The sequence below is a fragment of the Acipenser ruthenus genome, chromosome 47, assembly GCF_902713425.1.
Source record: "Acipenser ruthenus chromosome 47, fAciRut3.2 maternal haplotype, whole genome shotgun sequence".
Classification (NCBI taxonomy): domain Eukaryota; kingdom Metazoa; phylum Chordata; class Actinopteri; order Acipenseriformes; family Acipenseridae; genus Acipenser; species Acipenser ruthenus.
In genome coordinates, this window is record NC_081235.1 from 5,058,208 (window position 1) to 5,073,978 (window position 15,771).

Sequence of the window (15,771 nt, forward strand, 5' to 3'; positions counted from 1 at the left end):
GAATTTGGATAAAAAAAAAAAAACTAAATGACTTTTAATGCGTTTGATGTTTAAATAGTCAAGAAAGACTACACTTCCCAGAAACCCGTTCTCTAACCAGCTGAGAGGTGACAGACGGGTAAGAAGTCAAGGTTCGCTTTTTTAAAAAATCTTTATTGACAACATTTCTAATATTACACCGAGAGAAGGGCCTGTTGTTTTGTCCTTGCAGCGATTTTTTGACTTTGAGATAACAAAATAAAAAATAAAAAATAAAAAAATAGCGTGTTGCAACATTTCCGCAGGGAAACTATTGTATTTGATCTGGAGTTAGCTCATCGGATTCATGGCACCCCGGATTTTCCCATTAGTCAAGTGAGTTTAGTCGTGCTTGGGCTTCTGTCTGTACTGTTTAACTTTACGAGTTCAGAAAGCATGAAACGGATTTATCATAGATAACATGTATTTAGTATAAACGGCCAGCTGTCCAGCTCACCGTAATAAAACGGCTACGCAACTATAAAATAAACTACAGTTTAGCAGGACGTTTCGAGAGCTTTGTCAGTATTATTTTTAAGGGACATTTGAGATAAATGAAAGTTATCTACGTTGGTTTAATTTAATTTAGCCAGGAGACGTGTTTATAGTCAAATTAACTTTATGTCAATGTCATATATAAGTTACAGTGCTGATTAGACCGGGCAGGGCCGATGGAAGTACAGTAAATGAAGGTCTGCCTATTTGCTATAGCCTCTAGCCAAAGTCATTCCAGCTCAAGTGGACCAGATTCTGGGGAGGTGCTGGTTCCTTCATCCGTGGTTGATGATGAGGATGCTACTGATGAAGAACGGGGGTTACAGAGTGGGTGTTGTGTGCATGCACGTATGGAAATAAGACCCATTGCATAGCAGTTTGATCCATTCCTGATTTTACTATGGGTTCAATAAGACACACCTGAGCTTGTTACCTTTACGCTCGTAGTAAAACCTGGAATTGGTGAAACTGCTGTGTAATAGGAGTCTTATTGCCATCCCTGAATTGGCTGACGCGTTGACGTCAGGAACGGAGCAAACCCCACCCTGCTCCACCTTGAGCTGGACTAACCCTCGCATGAGTCTGAAGAAGCTGAGCCACACTGCGTCCAGCACAGGGCCAGGAGGGAACCGCAAGTGCAGCACTCTGCTTCCCTGGCACCCTGGACTGCGTTTACATGCAGCAGGTTCGGATCCTCTTGTAATGGGACTGCTTTGAATCCGAAAGCCAGCGTGCAGAGTTTACGCTGCAGAACTCCGCGGGGTTCGGGAGTGAATCGGTGCACCTGAACCCCCAGCCCAGCTCACATGCAGAATAGGTAGAGGCTGTAGCGTGAATCTGATTCGACTGTGCACGGGGTCTTCGGGGGGAACGTGGGCTAACGTGATGGGACCCGGCTGCTCTGTTTTGCAGGGTGCTGACAAAGGTGGGCGTGGCTGGAGGTGCCGTGTACGTTGCCTATGACCAGGGGCTGCTGGGCAGTGGCGAGAAGGGGTCTGAAGTGCTGAGCAAGGCCAAAGCAGCCATCCCCCCTGCAGTGGACGAGTGGATGAAGTATTTTGGCTGGGAGGTATGGGGCAGAACCGCACAACATGGAATTCTTGCTTGCAACCTTGAGGCTGGCTTGGCTGAACTACAGTGACTAAGCTAGTTTATACACAGATAGCAGAAGCAGTAGCAATGTGAGCTTCTACGGAGAGCAGGGATGGAAATAAGACTCCTATTGCATAGCGGTTTCACCCCTTCCAGGTTTTAATACGAGCTTGTTAGCCACAGTGTGTAGGTAACAAGCTGAGGTGTTAATAATAAAACCAGGAATGGATCAAACTGCTATGCAGTGGGAGTCTTATTTCCATCCTGTATAGCGCGCTTGCAATCCATGCCCATAAAATCCTGGCTTAGCAGCAAAAGCTCAGTTGTCATTGTAACAGCTCCATGTGGACTTTGTTGAGAACATACATTTCATTGCACTAGAGTACCCAGACCTCCAAGATAAAAGATTGTTCCACAGCCACATTAAGAAGCATTTTTAATGAATCACTGCAACATGCCTTTGTATCTAATACTGTATGTGTACATGGTGTCTAGAAAAGACTTGGAAGAAATACTGTATATGAAATAAATGTCTCGCACTGTGCACTTACTACTATGTTAACACTAAGGATAACACCTGTGTGTCTCTGCATTCTTTTTTGACAATGGTTTTATGTATTATTGGTGTGTCCGCATCCTCTGCTTTATTTTCCAGCTTCCTGCGCCCCCCAAAATCGAATTCTCACCCTCTCAGGCCTGGAACTCTGGTAAGGGCTGTTCATGGCAAAGTTAACATCTTGTACTTCTGTTTAGAAAGCTCTGGGGCGTGACTGTGTAATGCACGCCCAGAGGCAAGATTTTCTTTTCTGCCGTCAAATTGGTTGATATTTAATTGGAGATTTGATTATGTGGTAACAGCACAGTTGGAAAGAGCTTCAAAGTTAATCTCTAACCTGATTATCCGCTGAACAGGTTTCCCAAGAGAAGCACCAAGGTCAAGTCCAAGATTCGCAGTTATTGTTGGCTTTTGTAATGCGGCAAACGTTCCATTTTCTAGTTAAACGTTTGCACGCTAGGGCTGGAACCACAATCTATTGAAATATTATTAAAGATAATCGTATTATAGGCCCAAATCATGTTTCTGACATTTAAACGAAAGAAATGCAAAAGCTATATGAAATGTTAAACTGAAATCGCAAGATGTGCAATACTGTAATTAACTAATTGTTAAAGGGATTCTTGTGTAAGGGTTTTCACTTTGCTGTTGCATTGTTCTGACTGTTTGGTTGACTAATTGGCGGTTTTCTGTGGATTTGTAGCACAAACTGTGCTATGAATCAGCAATATATCTGCCCCACACTCCCCTTCTCTTCACAGCCACTTTTAGTTAGAAGATACATAGAACTAATCAATCAAAAGATCACAGAAATGTTTTAAGAGATTGTTTAGTGCCACGGAATTAAACAGTACAGCTTTGTTTCAGAAAGACAGCAAGCGAAACGCAGACTGCTAAAAAAAACAGGCTACAAAATGAGAGTCAAAACATGGTTCAAGCTGAGCATGATGATTGTGATAACATTCAATTTAACATTTTACTGCACTCTTCACGCTGGAGCAGAAACTTCATAATCCTGACCTTGGGGTCTTCTTGCAGGAGTTCAGACCACCATGTCCGCCCTGTCTGTGGCCCCCTGCAGAGCTCAGGAGTACACCCACCGAGGATGGCAGTACGTCAAGGACCTGACCAAGTGAGGGAGGCACGCTCCCACCACGCCGGCTTCAGCCCAGACCAGGTTTTCATTCCAACCCACACAAACTTGCGCCAGGAGTATCCCTGAAAGTCAAGTGGTCCCATGGTTCTGTAGTTACTAAGCAACTGTACATAAAATAAATACATCGTTTAATGGAATAGAAACCTGTTCCCCTGAACCATAGAAACACTTGGTGTTCTGAGTCCATCAGCCCATTAAAAAACACACACACAAATCTTACCATTGGGCCCAAAAGTATTTAACTTATTTATACCTAGAAAACCTGGAGTGGAATAAACCTGCAGGACCTGCTCACTTCTGTTCTGCAGTCTCTGAGACTGCGCTCCTGGTTGGAAATAATTCCTATTCCATAGCAGCGAAAGTCCACTTCAGGTTTTACTGTGATCTCAATTAAGGCACACCAGATCTCCATTGGGAACAGATACACAGAAGTGAGCCAAATTGAGCTCAAAAACTGCTCTGCAACAAAAGCTTCACTTCCAGGGCTGCTGACTTTTCTCCTGCACTTAAATCTTTCCGTCCTGCTGAAATGAAAGCCTGGTCTGTTGGGGCTGTCCTGGAGCCTGGAGTCGAGAACGAATGCCTGGCTCCCCTTTCATACTGAAATGAAGACTGTCATTATTTGTAAATACTACTGATGTAAAGTTTCATTCCAGTGTTATCCATCTTCAGAAATACAAAGAGGAATAAAATCCACTTAATATGTGCACGTGCTGCTGGCTTTTGAGGTTTTGTTTTGTAACTCAAACAAGCGTTTGTAAACCCGATTTATCTTGGGTACATGTGCAAGGCGCAGTAGATGAAGGTCTTACACAGTCTTATTTTTAGTGCAGTTCCACTGTAACAAGAGATGCAGTCAGAACTACTATCGAATGTACAGCTATTGCCAGAAGATTTGCATTACCTAGAACTGAGACAGAATAAAAAACAAAACATATAAACAGAAATATGAAAAACTACAAAGCGGTATGTTATTCAATATGTTTTAACGTAACATTATTCAGCAGGTTTCGATCAACTTTATGAAGCAACATTTGTTAATTCTAGAGGGTGATGCAAAACTTTTAACCATAACTGTACAGCAGCACTGGGGGGTGGAGGGGTCAGTGAAAATAATGCTTCATTTCTTCATGAGGGTTTTAATGGAACACCATTCAAGGCAGGGACATTTCTTAGGACATTCACTGTGCTTCTATCCCCACCTAGTGGTCAACCATGGCAGATGCACCTAGCTGGGAATTGTTCGGTATATTGGGATGTTTGTTTCTTACATAAGGACCAGCATGGCTTATTCTATATAAGACATTGCTCATTTTATAGAAGAACACAACTGAGACAAACTGCAAAAAAATATCTCTTTTATTCTTAACGACAGCTTCATAATACAATAACATATTAAATGGTGAATGCAAGACTTTACAAACTACCCCAAATACAGCTTTGGTGAAGCAGCGAAAAGAGAAAGTGTTAATTAGAGGTGTGCCGATACTCATACTCGGAATTGACTTCAAGATGTGTTTAACACCCATTCAGTGTTGATTTCAAAACAAGAAAAGCGGTCCTTCCCTCACTTTTACAATCGACTACCAATCAACGACAATTCACTTCCGCAGGGAGTGTTTTAAAGCCGTCTGGAAGCGAATTTTCCTCTCACGCGGGGCGCTGACATTTAACAGTGCGACTGTCGGCACAGCCCTAGTATTAAAAACCCTTAAAGAATAAACAGCTTCAAACACCGGTTTAAAGTTTATCTTTTCTTCCGTAACCTTCCCTGGTTATGGACTTCCAGAACACGCAGACACAAGGAAAGATAATGACATGTAAATGTAAACATGATGTTTGAAACTACGTACTCTTAAGATGTGAGCATCTCGATGCTTTCAAATCTCTGCAAGCCGATACACAACACTGCAGTGCAGAAACATCACAAAAACCCCACGAATGGATGGTCTGTCCCGGTATGCCATACTGCTGTATACAAAACTGGTTTGTGGGTGCTTTCTTTTCAAAGTCAGATCTCAAGTGTATACCAGCAACTTACCTTCAGATTAATTATATTCAGTGTTGAAATATTTGTTTAGACACATATTTTGTGTTAACTCCATACCTTAGGAGAAAGTGTTTATATTATTATTATTATTATTATTATTATTATTATTATTATTATTATTATTAAACTTTTAAAATCCTGAGATTTTAATTTTTGGAAACGTCTACCTTATTGAAAAAGCACTGGTTATTTTTTTTATTATTTAAGTTGTAAGCTTTTTTTTAGCGTGCAGTTAAAAAAAACTGTCACTGTCAATAATGTAGGTGACTTCTCACACAAGCTGAGCGAGAGTGTGACCAGTTTGATTGTGGAGCTCAGGCAAACGAATCCATGCTTTACACAGTGCTGTACTAAAGGGATCCGAGTTCAAGTCGGAGCTGCTAACGCAGTTCCTCCTGCTTTGATGCGACTATACCTTTCCAGGTGGATCATATATTCAAATCCCACTGAGGACAGTGGGAATTCTGTTTTCCCAGGATCTTGATAATTAACTTGTGACGGATATTACGATATCAGATATAGTCTTTGAAAAAATAAATCATTAAGTTACCAGACTGATAGGCTTCTGAACCTCACCTGGCATTAAGCAACATAAATAATAAATACAAAAGCTTTACTACACACAGGCAGAACCAAGACAAAGGCTGCTCAATTATTTTTCGTTTTTTTCCTTCCCGTTAGTTAAAGCGATAACTAATATACCAACAGGCAGCGTGTTCAGCTTTTCTAGACGAGATCTAGGGAGCCCAGTGGATTATAGAAGATGACCTAGGCTTTAATCACCATGCTAATTAGAGGTCATCCATGGTGTTTTAAAGGCTTGGTGAACACTATCAAACTGTCTGTAACAGCACAGGCTGTGGGAGCTGCACTACTCCCCTTTCACACCAGGGGGCGCTACTTAACAAGTGGGGTTAACAAGTCTTGCAACAGGAAAAACTTCCATAAATACTAAACTAGAAAAGAATATATATATATAACGAAGAAGTATTTATAACATTGGATCCTGATTCTCCTTGGATATGGAGCCGTTTGCTATTCTCTCTCTCTCAATATATATAACTCATGGGCGTTTTAACAGACCCTGATTCAAACGAATATTGGGCTACCTTACTGTACCTAAGGTAGCATTAGGTAGTCCAAGATTACTTCTAATCTGGGTTTTGACTGGTGCACAAGGTAAAAGCACAGCGAAGGCAGCACTGCACGAAACGCGTGTCTGCTTTATAGCTTCACCGCATGTGTTTCTATCCTTTCAGGACCCTATTACACCTACTTCAGAACGCACTGGCTTCGTGCTTGTCGTCCAGCCAGCTGGACAATTAAACTAGAAGCATGCTTCATTATCCGAACCGCGCCCCGGGAACCACTTTTAACAGGCACGGCTCCAAAGCCTCCCCCTTCTGTAAAGCAGCTTCATTCAGGACTCAGTCTGAGCACACAGCAGGGCTGCAAGCAGGAACAGAGGTACAAGGCTGAGAATCGGGGGGACAGCAGCTTTATCTGAAAAGGGCCGCTACTGGTTTAACACGAAGAATTTAGAGGGCGTGTTTGCCGGTGAGACTGTCCATCGTTTCCGAACCAGAGCTCTGCTTCAAAGTTATTTAAGTGCTTGCTTTCTTTCTTTCTAAACAAACATGCCAAACAAATGAAATTAAAAAAAAAGGTTGACTTCGCTTGCCAGGGCCAGGAACCAGTTCTCTTACAAACCGCAGCCCTACTACTGTACATAAGCACATCGTTAAGAAAACATTTTGAAAGCTAGAATTGTACACAACTCCCTGCGACTAAATCTTCACGCTACTCCAAATATATAAATAAATTATTTCCGTAAAGCCAATATAAAATGCCAGAGAGCTGAACAGATACTCAGTTTGCCTGTTAAACTTTCTTTTTTGAAGTTTACTATACTGTCCCACTTCATACTGAAATCCCTTCCTAGCATTATATTCACAAAAAAAAAACAAAAAAAAACAGAGAGTTATACAATTATTGTATAATCTAAAAACAGTAGCTTTTTTTTTTCTCGGAGTGGAGGTTAACAGCATGCTTCTTACTCTGATTACAAGAAGAAAACATATATAGAGTTAGTGGTAACTGCACTGTTACTAAGCTGCAAAATCCCCATCTACTTTCATTGATCAGGGAAAGCAATCCTGGGCCGGCTAGACTTTAGTGGGGGGGGGGGAACAGAACTCAAAGGCTGTTGCTGGGGCAACCAGATTCTACTGGCGGAACCCTCCAGTGTTCTACAGCTCAGTGCCTTTCTTTAGGAGCACTCCCCAGGGGCGTGGGTAGGGGGGTAGGGAGGTCTAAACCAATGGGGAAAGTGCAGCTTGGAATCCCTTTAGGAAGTCTTGACCAGGTCGTACACGTGGATGTGGAAATCGTCATCGTATTTGATGTAGTAGACGGAGGGCTTGGCCGGCACTTGGAAGATGACCAGCCCGGTCCTCTTCACGCCCTTGTCAGTGACGTACTCCACCTGCTTACCCACCAGGCTCTCCGGCTCCTCCCCGGGCTTGCGGTCCGCTGGCAGCAGGTGCCTGTTTTCTGTGACAGGAGACAGCCGCACAGCAGCGTTTCAGCGATTGCTGCCTAATGCATGTTACAGGGCTGATTACCTCTAACCTGGTGCTGCCTTACTTCATGTAACATTAGGAAGTAATGGGGGGACTACAGCTATGACCAAAAGTTTAGCATCACCCTGTATAATGAACTAATTTAATTTAATGAAGTCTAATGAAACCTGCTGTATAATGTTACATTAACTTATTATAACATACTGCTTTGTAGTTTTCCATATACTTAATGAAAAATGGACAAATTGCAAAATGTGATATTTTTAAATCTAACATGAAATACTGTGCTATTATTATGACTTCCGGTAGTTTTTTTGCGATATCGTTTTATAGATTACATAATGTGAAATAAAATATCTAAATTAAGTTCATAGTTTGTTTTGTTTTTTTAAATGTCTCAATCCCACAATTCTCGGTGATGCTAAACCTTTGGCCCTAGCTGTGCGTGTTTATCCTGTAATGACCTTTCAACTCTATCAGCCCCACTTACTGTACAGGTACAGCATTTAAGATTCACCAGACAAACTCAAAGCATGTTAAAACCAGGTGGAGATGAAACCCCAACGATTGCAAACATCTTAACATAGTAAGGGAAATAGTATTATTATTATTATTATTATAAATGAATTGAAGCTAGCTTCTCTTTCCTATGGTTTACATACCCTGATTAAGTCTAATCTTGAACTGTCTAATGTTAGGTAAGGTAATCCAAGATTAGAGCTAATCAGGGTCTTTGAAACCAGAGCTTTAACACACGTCATTAGTCAGTGAGAGAGTCACGGACAGAAATAAGTCCACTCCTATTGCATATTGATCCATTCCTGGTTTTACTCTGAGTTTAATAAGGCACACCTGAGCTTGTTACCTATACCGTGGCTAATCAAGCTCATATTAGAACGGGTAAGCTGCTATGCGACGGGAGTCTTACTCCCCTCCCCGGGGTGAGCGAGCGAGTGTGGGGGTACCTGCTTCGGGCAGGATGCGCAGGTCTCCGTCCTCGTAGTCGTCCCACAGCTGGTACATGTAGAGCACGGGGTCCTTCTCGTAGGTGATGTAGTACCAGTTTGTCATGATGGGCGCCCGGGACAGCACCATGCCCCTCCACTCGTTCTTCTCACCGTCCTCCTTCTCGAAGAGGTGCTCCACTGCCTTCCCCACCAGCTCCTCCGCATCCTCAGGGACCTTGATCTTCGTATTCACTGCCCAGAGAGAAAGGGAAACTCAGACGACTGTAGCAAACCAGATCCAACCCTCGTCCCTGTTACACACTTCAGATACTGCACATGGGACCCCCAGTGCTTACTGAACCTTTACTTAACCAGGAAAGTCCCGTCGAGATTCAAATCTCTTTTTCAAGGGAGACCTGATCAGGAAGGTGGCATGTAATACAAACCAAAAAACTCCACTCAAATTCAAACAAGTTTATCAAATTACAAGAGGCAATTCAGCAGCACCAGCCAAAACAAATTCCGTACGAACACTGGGAACGAATTGTTCTGTACAGTGAAAGACATGTTACAGCAAACGTGTATTTTCATTTCTTCTTGTTTTTACATATATCCGGTACTACATTATGAGAAAGAAGTTCTCGGTTTCCACACGTTCCTCTCTCTCTCATCCTTCCTGGTTCGTTTCACCTCTGCAGGGTCTTCAGGGTCAAAGCATGAATTCTTCTTATAATAATAATAATAATAATAATAATCATAATAATATATTAATAATAAGTTTATGGATCCTCTTATAAAAGTTTACTATGATCTTTTTGCACATGTCCCATGCTTTTCCCATGGTTATACTATGCATTTACCATAGTTTGCCATGTTTTTTTAATATGCTTTACCATACATCTCTGTCTTTTACAATGCTAACCTATGCTTCACCAGGCTTTCACAGTGCTTTACTAACACTTTGTTTTACTGTGGGAAACTTTTATAAGGGTCAAACCGATGTGCGGATGTTCCTGCAGCATTAGACTCACTGGATTCCCTGCAGGTCCCCTCCACTCCCCCACTGGATTCCCCGCAGGTCCCCTCCACTCCCCCACTGGATTCCCCGCAGGTCTCCGCCACTCCCCCACTGGATTCCCCGCAGGTCCCCTCCACTCCCCCACTGGATTCCCCGCAGGTCCCCTCCACTCCCCCACTGGATTCCCCGCAGGTCCCCTCCACTCCCCCACTGGATTCCCCGCAGATCCCCTCCACTCCCCCACTGGATTCCCCGCAGATCCCCTCCACTCCCCCACTGGATTCCCCGCAGATCCCCTCCACTCCCCCACTGGATTCCCCGCAGGTCCCCTCCACTCCCCCACTGGATTCCCCGCAGGTCCCCTCCACTCCCCCACTGGATTCCCCGCAGGTCCCCTCCACTCACCCACTTTCTCGCTCAGGACCTGGAGCTGCGAGACCCGCTCGTCTTTGAAAAGCTCGATGCCGTAGATGCAGTCGAAGCCGTCGTACTTCACCATGAAGAGCGAGGGGTTGACGGTCAGCCGGTCCAGGACCGTCCCCTTCCACTTGGTCAGCGCCCCCTTCTCCCGCCAGGTGTGCTGGATCCGCAAGCCCAGGATGCTGCCTGGGTCGGGGGTCACCGAGTCGCTCAGCTCCCCGCTACTGCGCTTCCTGGAGCGGGACGACAACGACCACGAAACGCAGTTTCATCATCTTTCTCTGTCTGGTTTTAAAGATCGTATTTGGGGAATTCTCAGAGCCTCTCAGGTGCTGTTGAAGGAATGCTAGGCTTGGTTTTGAAATCTGTTTCCTTACCTGCTTATTAGCAGCATCAACATTATCACTCTGCCCCACGCTTTTCTGCACTTTAATTAATTTGTTTTTCAAATTTGAACATGCAGTTACATCAAAAGACAGCTAACGTCAAAAGGCACCAAGGAACTGAAAATGATCTACACAATACAACATTAATAAGGCTAGCAAGAGGGTTTAAAGTGGTTTCTTTGCCAAGTCCACCCAATCAAACTTACCTGCCCTTTTTCTTTGACATGTTCCCATATATTCAAGCAGCGCTGCGGACAGAGAGAAACAAGCATGTATCAGGAGAGCTTTACCCCTTTAAGACGTGCTAAACTATATGTCTGTGTGGTACTGTTGCCCTTCCAGAGTTTCAAAACATTTATACTGTCAGTAGCAAATGCAGGCAGTTTGAGAGCAAGACAAATTTGCTTAAACAAATTATTATTCTGAATAAAAAAAAAGGTTGGTGTGGTGTAAGCTATCCAATCAGAATGCACTGTGTGCGTGTGTGTGCGCGTGCATGTGTGTGTGCATGTGTGTGTGTACATGCTAGCATGTCTGTCTTCATCCATTCATACAGGGTTTTATTTTTGGATCTTTAAGCTACTTTACCATTTCCTGTGGAAACTTCTACCTCGTAATTAACGTACAGGCAGCTGTGGAGATAGGGTTACCCCAGGCGAGTCTGCAGGAGCACAGCACGCTGATATCGTGCATTAGCAGCGCTACCAATACTATTGCAGTAAACACAGTGTCAGCTTCACCCAGCGGCTATGCAACAAAACACAGTGCTTCAGCTTTCAGTCTCTCTGCTGGGGAAAGCAGTGAATGCCGATTCTCACCCAGCTCCACTTACGAGACCCTAATCATCACGAAACCGATCAGTGCTCTGCCCTCGAAATGTGGAGCACAGTCTAGATTCGTGTGTACCACCTCGCCAGCACAAGCTACCTGAGAAACGTCATGTAAAACAGGAGGACTGACTGACAGCCTCCATGTACCCCCAGATTCCTGTTTACCACCTCGCCAGCACAAGCTACCTGAGAAACTCCATGTGAAAGAGGAGGACTGACTGACAGCCTCCATGTACCCCCAGATTCCTGTTTACCACCTCGCCAGCTCAAGCTACCTGAGAAACTCCATGTGAAAGAGGAGGACTGACTGACAGCCTCCATGTACCCCCAGATTCCTGTTTACCACCTCGCCAGCTCAAGCTACCTGAGAAACTCCATGTGAAAGAGGAGGACTGACTGACAGCCTCCATGTACCCCCAGATTCCTGTTTACCACCTCGCCAGCACAAGCTACCTGAGAAACTCCATGTGAAAGAGGAGGACTGACTGACAGCCTCCATGTACCCCCAGATTCCTGTTTACCACCTCGCCAGCACAAGCTACCTGAGAAACTCCATGTGAAAGAGGAGGACTGACTGACAGCCTCCATGTACCCCCAGATTCCTGTTTACCACCTCGCCAGCACAAGCTACCTGAGAAACTCCATGTGAAAGAGGAGGACTGACTGACAGCCTCCATGTACCCCCAGATTCCTGTTTACCACCTCGCCAGCACAAGCTACCTGAGAAACGTCATGTAAAACAGGAGGACTGACTGACAGCCTCCATGTACCCCCAGATTCCTGTTTACCACCTCGCCAGCTCAAGCTACCTGAGAAACTCCATGTGAAAGAGGAGGACTGACTGACAGCCTCCATGTACCCCCAGATTCCTGTTTACCACCTCGCCAGCACAAGCTACCTGAGAAACGTCATGTAAAACAGGAGGACTGACTGACAGCCTCCATGTACCCCCAGATTCCTGTTTACCACCTCGCCAGCACAAGCTACCTGAGAAACGTCATGTAAAACAGGAGGACTGACTGACAGCCTCCATGTACCCCCAGATTCCTGTTTACCACCTCGCCAGCACAAGCTACCTGAGAAACTCCATGTGAAAGAGGAGGACTGACTGACAGCCTCCATGTACCCCCAGATTCCTGTTTACCACCTCGCCAGCACAAGCTATCTGAGAAACTCCATGTGAAAGAGGAGGACTGACTGACAGCCTCCATGTACCCCCAGATTCCTGTTTACCACCTCGCCAGCACAAGCTACCTGAGAAACTCCATGTGAAAGAGGAGGACTGACTGACAGCCTCCATGTACCCCCAGATTCCTGTTTACCACCTCGCCAGCACAAGCTACCTGAGAAACTCCATGTGAAAGAGGAGGACTGACTGACAGCCTCCATGTACCCCCAGATTCCTGTTTACCACCTCGCCAGCACAAGCTACCTGAGAAACTCCATGTGAAAGAGGGGGACTGACTGACAGCCTCCATGTACCCCCAGATTCCGCTACCCTCCATAACTTGTCCTGAACAAGTTTCAGAACCATCGGATATACAGATATATGTATTAAAGGCAGCTCCGTCCACACACTAGGTCACACTTTATATATATATATATATATATATATATATATATATATAATTTCATTAGCCTAACCCACCACAACATCGCCATAAGCACAACCTAATCGTTAGTATTAGTTATACCTGGCTAAAGAAGATCTCTCCAGACTGGCTTGTATTATTATATACAGTATAAGGGTAGCTTTGAACGCGCACCGCGGGGGGTGCTTGTCAAGCACAAAGATCATGTGTCACATTAACAACAATAAGACCCGGCCCACTGAGAACACCGGCTAGAAATCCGAGAACGTACCATTTTAAGAAATGGAAAATGCACACCTTAACTAAATATATTGACAACAAAACGTATATTTATTAAAGAAAATGAAGAGGTCCGCACAGGATTTTGAAACGACGAGCTAGTCAACAGCAGGGCTGTTGCGTATTTGTTTTTCTGGTTGCTGTTTATTTTCCTATAACATGTTACACTGGGTATATTATTAAAACCCACACACAGTCAGCGACTTCCTACCTTGATCCAAAGAAATAGCGAATATCACACGCCTGCTGAAAACCTAACAAACTACGGTAAGAGTGTCTCACGGGTTTGCATGGTGACCCTACAGCACGAAGAGAACGCATACAGCTCTCTGTGAGATATTTAACCGCTTTTGTGATCAGTAAAACACCGCAGGAAAAAAATTACAGCATCGCTTTAAAATGGCTGTATATTTGTGACATTTCCTGGTTTTGGTTTTGTTATCGTACTTTGGTTTCCAGAGCTCCCTGAAGAGGTCAGTAGCAGACGTCGTACTGTAGTGTCGTGCTGTTTGTTTACCATGGTACTGACAGGACGTGGGTAAGTTTGTGTCAAATTCATACACGCTTTTAAAACACAAACTGGTCTCATTAGCCGAATTCAATACACGAGTCGTGGACAACCACGACATTTTGTATTTATTTTATTTATTTTAACACAGAGGTCTAAACAAAATCTTATTATTATTATTATTATTATTATTATTATTATTATTAGCGATAACTAATACTTATGAGGCACATTCTAATTAGCTTTCAAAATAATGTTATTAAACAATTCTGCAAGTACGTTGGATAATGTGCAGTGTCACAGAGCCACTAAACTACGTCATTATTATTATTATTATTATTATTATTATTATTATTATTATTATATTCCTGTGAAATACACTGCACGCCGGTAGTTTTTTGTCGGGCTGTGTGCGGCGTAAAATATTGTTCTGAAGAAGTGTGTGCAGTGTGTATTTCTAAGGGTAACATGTAGGTGACACAGTTCCATCAGCTTCTGATGTATACTCCTGGCGCAACTGTCCTTTACGCAGCGATCCTTAATTCTGTGACCACGGTTCACGAATTTAAATACCGTACAGTGCATTCTGTACTGTGCATTACACACGTATACACACACACACGTTATATATATATATATATATATATATATATATATATATATATATATATATATATATATATATTAAGAATTGGAAGCCTACAGATGTATTCAATTTATGTCTACACGGCATACAGAATGGTAAAACAGTATCGCTTCTTCGCATTGTATTTCAGGAACATCACAGAACAACAACATCGTCGTCACCACCACACACACACACACACACACACACACACACATACACAGGCGTCAACGCTACGGCTTTCTCGAACATGCGCAACAGGCAAAACGGATCACTAACTAGAGCGTTAATTAAACAGCAGCTAGCGACGGAATTCCACCCGCCGCCCAAATGAAAACTTGCCCACCGGTGCGCGTTACCTGAGCACTGTTTTCATGCCTGTGTCTGATGTAAATCTCCCTGCAGTGTGCAGTCTCACAGTCACACCAGGCAGCCTGCACACACACGCAAAAAAAAAAACCCTCACAAATTCGCTGTGGGCAAAAGACTACAGCTCCCAAGGTGCTGTGCGCGACGGAGCCCGGTAAAGCGAAGGCTTTTGGAACCCTGTCTAAGCGCAGTATGTCATGGGAAATGAAGTCCATCGGCAACCCCTTTCGCGTTCGTCTCCGAACCTGTCTGGTACACAGAGCTACGCACGACTAACGGCTGGAGAGGGGAGATACAACCCAGTGCATAAGCGTATGTTTAATTTACTGCTAAACATCTCAACGCAAGCTGTTCGTGTGTGCACTGGGGTAAACGCGTACATTTTATAAGTACCACATTTCATTTTGCCCACCCGGAATCCCAAACTCAAACCGTTTTGTCGCCCTTCGCTCCCGTCAAGTATCCACAAGATGAAATAGTCCACCTTGTTATTTGAACTGCATTACCCATAATGCACCGAGGCACGAAACTACATCTGGTGGCGTTCTAGTGACGCAAATCCGTTTGGCACTTTAGTGGCATGGAAGTGGGCGTTGATTGACTTAGCCGCTTTTCTTGTCTGATAGTTGCCTGACTGCACATATTTTGTTCCCCTGGTAAGGTTGGGCTTTGGTTATTTTCTCTCTTTGGACAGATCGGTGTGAAATTGGATCCATTCCTGGTTTTACTATGAGTTTATAAACAGGGGTTCACATAACTGGTACGCATGCGCATCAATAAAATAAACCGCGAACTTCCATGTTGTTTTAATTCATAACAGGGTAGCATTTTTCATAAAGGCAGCGAGG

The 15,771-nt window shown here is 43.8% G+C and overlaps 2 protein-coding genes across 7 annotated transcripts; one reads left to right on the top strand and one right to left on the bottom strand.

Annotated features, from left to right (window-relative positions):
- Positions 1 to 144: 144 nt before the first annotated feature.
- Positions 145 to 4,030, top strand: LOC117401437 (MICOS complex subunit MIC13-like). The gene is made up of 4 exons (XM_034002152.3): positions 145 to 354; positions 1,426 to 1,582; positions 2,261 to 2,312; positions 3,200 to 4,030. Exons 1-4 carry the CDS (start codon positions 326 to 328, stop codon positions 3,295 to 3,297), a joined length of 336 nt encoding a protein of 111 aa, XP_033858043.2. The 5' UTR covers positions 145 to 325; the 3' UTR covers positions 3,298 to 4,030.
- A 628-nt stretch (positions 4,031 to 4,658) lies between these two features.
- Positions 4,659 to 15,427, bottom strand: LOC117401435 (spindlin-W-like). Of its 6 annotated transcripts, none has more exons than XM_059014137.1 (5): positions 15,304 to 15,427; positions 10,927 to 10,968; positions 10,320 to 10,567; positions 8,915 to 9,148; positions 4,659 to 7,920 (listed from the first exon to the last, which is right to left on the bottom strand). In XM_059014137.1, the coding sequence occupies exons 2-5, from the start codon at positions 10,944 to 10,946 to the stop codon at positions 7,715 to 7,717; spliced, it is 708 nt and encodes a 235-aa protein (XP_058870120.1). In that variant the 5' UTR covers positions 10,947 to 10,968; positions 15,304 to 15,427; the 3' UTR covers positions 4,659 to 7,714. The 6 variants fall into 6 exon arrangements, with proteins under 6 accessions (XP_058870120.1, XP_058870121.1, XP_058870123.1 ...); XM_059014138.1 differs by having other exon boundaries at positions 15,336 to 15,425; XM_059014140.1 differs by having other exon boundaries at positions 15,356 to 15,379.
- Between the last annotated feature and the right edge of the window lie 344 nt (positions 15,428 to 15,771).